At 40.7% G+C, this 8,427-nt stretch overlaps 1 protein-coding gene and 1 pseudogene across 1 annotated transcript; one reads left to right on the forward strand and one right to left on the reverse strand.

Annotated features, from left to right (window-relative positions):
• Positions 1-4,817: 4,817 nt before the first annotated feature.
• Positions 4,818-5,702, reverse strand: LOC114628361 (putative vomeronasal receptor-like protein 4). The gene has a single exon (XM_028776342.1). The coding sequence runs from the start codon at positions 5,700-5,702 to the stop codon at positions 4,818-4,820; it is 885 nt and encodes a 294-aa protein (XP_028632175.1).
• Positions 5,703-6,059: 357 nt separating this feature from the next.
• The window catches only part of LOC114628362, a 13,690-nt pseudogene continuing 11,322 nt past the window's right edge, over positions 6,060-8,427 (forward strand).

Raw genomic sequence — 8,427 nt, forward strand, 5'->3', positions numbered from 1 at the left:
ACACACACACACACACACACACACACACACACACACACACACACACACGTAGTCGAGGCTGCAGGTCCTAGCTGCTCTGAGACCTTACATGACTTCTTTTTCTCCTCACTTCAAAGCATGGCAGAAAAGCCCCCTTTCCTTCCCTGTGTCTCCTTTTCCTCTTGGGATCTAGAAGTCCCACCTGTACCTTCCATCCTGCAGTACCCTACCCTCTCTCCACCCCCCTGCACCTGCCTTCTTTATTGACAACTCAAGAACCAATTGGGGTAACAACACCTTAGCAACAGAACCTACCCTTATACATAGCAGAAATATAGATTTCTGTTGCTATAGAAAAATACATAAAAAGAAAAGATAAATATATTAGAAGGCAAATTGTTCAGTGTCAATACTATCTACTTAATTCTTTTCCTTATATACAGCATCTCAATCCATACATTAAAATGCAATAAATTATTCACATTCACTTTATTATTTCCTCTGGTAATTGGTTTTGAAAAAGAGATGAACTAGAAAAAATTTGAGCCAGAGATATTGGATTCAAATTTCACCTCTGCACTTTCTATTTGTCTAAGTTTTGTGTGCATGTGTGCTTGTGTGCATGCATGTGTTTATCAGTCTGTGTCTAGTGTGCATGTAGTGCTGGGATAAATGCAGGATCTTGCACATGATAAACACAGAAATATATATATCTCCAAATCAATTTTTAAAACTTTTTAAAGATTTATTGATGTTATGTGTGTGTATCTGTGAGGGTGACCACATGTCATGCTATGTGTGGAGGTCAGAGGATAGTTTTCAGGAGTCAGTTCTCTCCTTCTACTAAGTGGATCCCAGGGATTAAACTCAGGTCCTCAGGCTTTGTACCAGATGCCTTCACCCCCAGAGCCATCTTGCTGGTCCTCATGTCTCTCCTTATACTTAAAGGATTATTGAAAATTATGTCAGAAACTAATAGTATTGAATTTACCTTAATAAAATATGTTATTATATAAAATGAAAGTTCTTAATTACAAAGTATACAAGATGAAAATCTTCAAGTGAAGTGGATTTTATTTTAAATTATCCTCAATACACCATAGTCAATTTCACAGGAAGACAGAGGAAATATCATTGACCAATGATGATAATTATAAAACTGCCTATCTCCAATTTGTCTAGTTATAAAGTTTTGCAGCAACCACTGACCACTGCAAAGAGAATATTCTATGACTAAAATATAACATATACCAATACTAATTGATGGACATAAATATAAGTTTTCAGAATTTATTTTATAATTTGACACATACATCATGTGCATTTTGCAAAAGAAAGGTATAGCCTCCTCACTCAGGCTCTGAACATTCCATCTCTGACACAGGCTTCTGACCAGGTTTATGGGATCAGTTGTGAATTCTGTCCTCTGTATTGATTTCAAATCCAACCAGAAAGCGTCTGTTGCCTCCATATCAGTCATGCCTTTATTACAACAGTGAGCATGTTGTATGTGTCAGGTTGTCTGTCTAGCATACTTGATCTGCACAGGAGGACAAATGATGCTGCAGAAACTGGATATCCACATGGAGAAGAATCAAGCTAGGTCTGTATGTCTTGCTCACAAATACTGACTCTCAGTGGACATTAATGTAAGACAAGAAACTAAAAACTGTTGGAAGAAATGGAGGGAAAAGACCTTCAAGATATAAACATAAGCAAACTTGTTCTCAGTAGAACTCCTTAGTTGCTCAGGAAACAAGAGAATTGATAAATGGGACTTCAGGATACTAAAAACCTTCTCTCTCTCTCTCTCTCTCTCTCTCTCTCTCTCTCTCTCTCTCTCTCACACACACACACACACACACACACACACACACACACACACACACTTAATAGAGTGAAAGACAGATTACAGAATGGAGAAAATCTTGGCAAGCTATGCACCTGACTGCTTTGAGCTTTTAGAAGATGTGGTTTTAGAGACTGCCAAAATCTCTGTTGGCACCCAATGCTGCAGGTCTGCTTTTCCTGAGATGTTCCTTAACTTTTCCGTGGCAGACCATGTGTCCTGATTGCTAGAAGCATCTTTATCCCTTAGATGGTGCTCCACATCAGCCTGGATCTCTTCTGCCTTGGTCTCAGTGCAATCCCTGCATCACACTGCATTAGGCTGGGGGAAGTCCTAGTTGCTGTTCTCCTGTTTAATGTCTGTTATATAGCTCTGCTTCATGATATCATTGTTTGTGTCTGTCATCCAGGCCAGAAGACATTCTTCACACTGGTCACCTTAAAGCCATATTATCTCATCCTTGCAGCTTTTCTTATCATTACTGTCACCATCAAATTTTGCTTCAGTTACAGGGGCATGCTTCATAAGAATATGTCACCAAGAGTCAATCACCTTTTTTCAATAAGTGGATTTTCTCAGCTTTCATGACCCTCTTGACATCATCTTTGGCCTGGATTCTATTCTGGGTTGTAGCCAGGATGTAGCTGCCTGACAAAGTTCTCACTGGAAATGTCTGGAGAGTACACCTTCTGGGTCTTGCTTGTGCTCCATGGTAGCTACAGCCACATCCATTTAGTAACCAAACCCTCAAGTCTTCAGTGTGTCTGGAATCACCTCATTGTATTTATTGTTACTGAATTCTTTAGCATACTGGGAGCAAGCAATGGCAAACAATTATCACCTTGAGATTGTAGTATAGAGGACTTTAGCTTCACTCTGGTCAGCAAGCTGACCTCAGATAAAAGATATTCCCTTGTTACATGGAGGCATTGAAAAGTCATAAACCCTGGCGTGGAGATGGCTCAATGGTAAAAGTGCTTTCCTTGCAAGTGTGTGCCACTTACTTAAATGCCTGGTGGGGTGGCTGTTGCCTGCAATTCTAGCCCCAGAAACCAGAGTCAGGCTCTCCCTAGAGGAACTGGGTAGTCAGATTAGCCAATTTGGTGTGTTCTGTATTTGACTGAAAGATTCTGGACTCAATAAAGTTGAACATGATGGTGAATTCCTGTCATCAGCATCAGTTTCAGGCCTGCAGATGAGCACAAATGTACACGTGCACAACCCCATAGACACTTGTGCTCACATACTCACAAGATGCATACATATACTCAATACAATCAAAAATGGGAATTGTAAAAAGAAATCATAAGTCCTTTGGCTCTTTAAGAAAATTAGGAAACAAACTGATAAAGCAAATGGATTTATCTATTGTTTGGCTAAACCAAGGGGAGAAAGACTCCTCCTTTCTCCTCCTCTCCTCTGTATCAGTGTCACAATTTTATAATAGAAAGAAAATCCAGTTAAGGTTCAGTGTCATCAGAGCTGTGTGAAGCCTCTGTGGAGAGGCAAGTTTGTCTTCTCATAGTGCCTGGGCTTTAGCCTTTCTCCTTCTTAGGGGTGGGACTGACTCCTGGACAGTGTTCATTCTTTGGGATTATTGTAACAGTACTCTGAAAGTGAAAAGTGGAGGGCACCTGTCTTTCTTTAGAATATCTGCTGTCCTGGCAGGACAGTTATATCCTGACACCTCTTTCCCTATTGGTCTCCTGCTCCATGGCTTCTGGGAGAGCTCATGACAAATAGGAAGTGCTGGGTGTTTTCCTGACATGGTAACCATGGAAGCTCGTTGAGGGAATGTACGTGTGAACAACTTACTTACTCCTTTATTTGCTAGCTTCCTGGGAATAGAATCATCCTTAGGATGACTGCAGTGCAGTGTCTTGAGGACCTGGGATAAGGGTGATTTCTGGACTCTTCAGTCCTCCTGGGCCTGAGGTTGTGGAGGTCACAAGGCTCCCAATGTCTCTTCCCTTCTCATGGATATGCTGCTGGGGTTCCAGCAAATGGATTCCCTCTGCAGCCTCATAACTTTGGTCTCCTTTTCTTCAGCTCAACAAGGTGCATCTGTACAGCATCAGGGAAGATTGGGTCTGGTATGCAGCAGGGCAAGGAGGCCTAGCAAACACTTGGATGTTCAGTAGAGGCCGTAGTGAGTGACTGGGAGTGAGAAGTGGAAGGTCCAGTGTTTATAATCTATGATGAAGGTTTTAACACACCAATGTGCTAGTGAGCTCGGGCTGCAGCACGAGAGTACACAGATCCTGAAAAGCATGATTTCCGAGAGCCCACTTTCCAGAGCTTCTTGTACTAGCACTATACATTCTAACCCAGTTATAATTGGACAGCATCCTTGACATGTTATTTTTCATTCTGGAATCTAACAATGTCACACAGTTGGTGACCAAGTCTGCTGTGAGGTGGTGACCTTGCTTGTCTCACTGTCATCTTCACTCTGCTGTACTAGCTCACCTCAGATGAGAGGCATTTCCTCATCTCCACCTAACCTAATGTTCTGGATTTGGAAAAAAATGCAATAGTAATTTCTGACAGAAGCATTACCTCCAGAATTTCCCTGGTGTGAATGAAAGGATAAAGTCACACGACAAGGATGGTGGCATAGGAAGATTGTAAGAGTTCACTTTCCACCTCCCTAGAAATCCTCAACAGGTCTTAAGATCGTGCAGTGCCAGACTTCTTAAGAAAAGGAAATCGATTACCATGATATTTAACATTTAATTTAATATTTATTGTGATAATTAGACTATTGCATCAAATGACAGTTTGGTAAGGAAGGAATGTTGTAATCCCTGCATTTGGGGTACTGAATTACCTCAAGATCAGCTTGTACTACATATAGACTGCCAGTTCAACCTATACTACATAGCAGACATTATGTCTCCACATCTAAAATTCATCATGGAAAAGGAACTTACAATGTATACACCTTTAGCTCATAGAGAATAGACATAGAATGCAATTTCTACACTTCTTAGTGGGCATGGATATGTCTGCTAATCAGAACATAGGGGCTGAAACTAGCATAACCAAGTTCTAAAAATACTTTAATATTTAGTAAAACAGACTCATGTGTCACTGTGAAACCTTGGTAAAAGGAGAGAATAAAATCTACCCAATAGAAGAACAGAAAACAGGTCATAAGAATGAGAACACTCCATGTAGCTCTGATTTCAGGAGGGGAGTTGTTTGCAAACCTGGAACTGTAAAGGTAGAGGACACGCTTGTGGTGCTTATACAGATGGAGAGCCATGGACCCACTGCTCCAGCCCAAAAGACTCTGAAAGATGGCATCACGAAGAGTCATGAGAGAGAGGAAAAGCCACTTGATGATGTGTCTGGATTGGAGCATATAGCAGTGGCCAATGTACATTATAGCCATAGAACTGTTCAAGCCACTGCCTGCTTTGATGTAGGAGAGCAAGTTGGAGCTTATGAGAACATTGACAATCCAAAAGACAAAGATAAAGGGAAGAACTTCACATGCTGATCGTGGTTTGAGTTTTGTCCAAAGGGTAGTCCTGGGACTGATGGTGACAGCCTGGACCAAGCTGAGGAGACAGGTGGTGCAGATGGAAAGGCCCCGTGCCATCCTTGCCAGAAAAACCACAGCTTTACAGCCAATATCTCCTAAGAAGTTTCTGAAATAGAACACTGTGGCTATATCTTTGATCAATGTTGAACAAATAGTGATGATATTAGAAAATGCCAAGTGGATGAGAATAAGGTCGATAGGCTTCTTCTCAGTCCCCAAGGCAGGCATGTACATAAGTCTCACAAGTATTAGGGTATTTCCCAGAATTCCAGGTCCAGTAAGAGAAAGAAAGATTATTGTGTGGATAATATTATTCCAATTCATCTTCTGACTTTATGCACTACACCAGGAAAAATCTTTTGAGAAACACATGTAATATTGTTTATTTATTCTGATAAAAAATAATGGTGTCAATGATGTAAATACACGTTTCTTTCCTTGAGGATGCGTGACCACAGTCTCTGTTTTTCTGGTTGGTTTGTTTTCCATTCCTGTGACAATATGATGGCTTCAATCAGGACATAACTTGATAGTTTCCTGCCTTCAACAACAATCCTTCATTCCTCAAGTTCCTATGGCCGTGCTCTTCCCAGACAAAAGCTTAATGCATGGCATCAGTTTGGCATTTTCAAACCAATACAGTCTTGAGTATTTGCCCAGTGGCCTTTTTCCCTTTTCCTCATGTCACCCAGTGTGAGCTCAGGCTACTGGACTGTGTTGTGCTTCATCCTGATCCGCTTCACCACCTTATATGCAGCCATCACTCAAATGATGTTGAACTTAACTTGGAGCTTCTCAGAAATTTGTGCTTGGTCAAGTGGATCAGGTTCTCAGGTGAGATGATATGGTGTCTCCTCTTCCCAGGCCCCTTGACCATAAATTATACAGAGGTTAATGACTTAGTCAGGATATGAAAGTCTAGATCACTGGTCTTAATGTGGGACTAAGTGTGGCAAAAATTGTCTTCTCAATCTGCATGGGCAGAAGCCTCCCATTTTAGTGATTGTGATTTCCTTTTTAGTCATATTAACCCTGTTTTTACTCTTTCTTCTAGGAATACTTCTCTCCCCACAAACATGAGGAAAATTGTTCTTTTAGGTTCTTAACAAAGGCATGTTTTCCAGATTGTTTTAAGGTTGGTTTAGTTTAGTGATGTTCTTCGTTAGAAGTCCCTAGGCCTGCCAGACCTCCCCAATATCTCACACTTGAATGTAATCACTTTATGAATGGTATGGTAGTTTCTCCTTCCTTCCTTCCTTCCTTCCTTCCTTCCTTCCTTCCTTCCTTCCTCCCTCCCTCCCTCCCTCCCTCCCTCCCTCCCTCCTCTCTCTCTCTCTTTCTTTTTTTTTTACTTTTATTGCAGTAAAAACTGAACCATTGAAGCTGAAATTTATTCTACTTGCATCATTCCTCACAAAACACATAGAACTTTACACAACAACCTGAATTTCTATTTGTCCTCTATAACTTGACATTTCATCCACATGAAAATAAGTTCTGAATTACTCTGAAACTCTTCCAAAGACATGTTGACATTGGTGCTTACATTTCCACAGGAATATGTGCTATATTATCCAGGGCTGATCTTTGTCCTTCCCCCATGCCTCATAGCATCTTCTTAAAGCTTTATCACTTAAGCTTTCCCTGCCCTCAGAAGGCTATGCTGCCCGTGCATCTTCTCCCATCCTTTACTGGTCAGTGAGCAGGTCTCAGAGACACTGGTTTGTATGTAGTCTGTAAGTATTAGCATAATGCCTGTTCAAAAGGTTAATTGGTTGCTCAAGGAAACTGTTGGTTTAAAACTGCACTTTAATCATAGATATAAACTGACAAAACAATTTGCAGAAACATTCGAGTTGGGCTCTTTCCTGAGGATTGATAAAACTCAGTATCCTAGAGAAATCAATTCCCTTTCCATAGCATAGTTGGTAAATATTTAACACTTCCTCTCTTTTGTAATGTCATAAGCTTTCAAGAAATTTACTAAAAAGTATAGGCTATCCTTGAAGTAACTTAATCAGCAATGCTTCATTTTCTCTCAAAATCTCTCTATTGATCTGTTTATAATTTGATACTTTCCAGTTGTACCTATGTGATTTCTGACATGCCAATAGCGAGACAGATAATGATACACATATACATGCACATGTGGACACATCGTGTCTTTCTTAGGGTGATTGAGAAGAGATACTAATATACAAGTTTAATAAGCTTTTTAAACCCTCACTACTCTAATAGGTAAGAAATAACATAGAGAAATCTGTGTGAAACTAATCAAGGCAGCATGTTCTTTCAGAACTGGATCATGGACCTTAGGGGCATAATACAAGGTCCAGATATATGTGGGAAAAATCAGTAAGTTGGAGAAGGATAAATTGCAAAATCAACAAGTTTAAACTTTGTAATAAGTCTGTTAAATGCTGTCTTTCTTTTTTTTTTTTTTAATTTCTTTTTTCTTTTTTTTGAACATGAAATGCTTTTTTATAGCATGTTTTACAAGGGGAGGGGGTAAGCGGGTCCAGGTGGTGGAAAAGTACAAAATCTTCTTGGCCTGTGCCTTGAAACATGTCATGGTCTATATGGTACACTGCCTTGAATTATGATCTACCTGCAGTTCTTCAGAAGATATGGTACACTGCTTGAGTTATGGTCTCCCTGCTATTCTTAAGAAGACATGGTACTCTGCTTTGAGTCTATCTGCAGTTGCTAAGCAGGATCTTGCAGTTGCCAAGCTTCAGAGGACATTGTGCAGGTGGGGAAAGGTAGGGGGTAAGGGTAAGGGCGAGGGTCCTGGCTTCTGGCATCTCCCCCTTCTCTGTTTAGTTAGAGAAGGCGTCTTATGTTCAATCCCAACTATGTGAGTTTTGAATTTGGATGTCTAATTATGGGGGGTCTTAGACAAGTTCACAACCCCAAAACACTGATGTGAGACGAGTCACATCGATGGTCGAAGGCTTTAGGCTGTCGACGATGGGCAACGTCAAGGGACTCTGATGTGGGTGAAAGGAGGGTGAGAGCCCTGTCTTAGGCCATGTAGGCTGCACCCACT

The sequence above is a fragment of the Grammomys surdaster genome, unplaced genomic scaffold (assembly GCF_004785775.1).
Source record: "Grammomys surdaster isolate TR1022 unplaced genomic scaffold, NIH_TR_1.0 267, whole genome shotgun sequence".
Lineage (NCBI taxonomy): Eukaryota > Metazoa > Chordata > Mammalia > Rodentia > Muridae > Grammomys > Grammomys surdaster.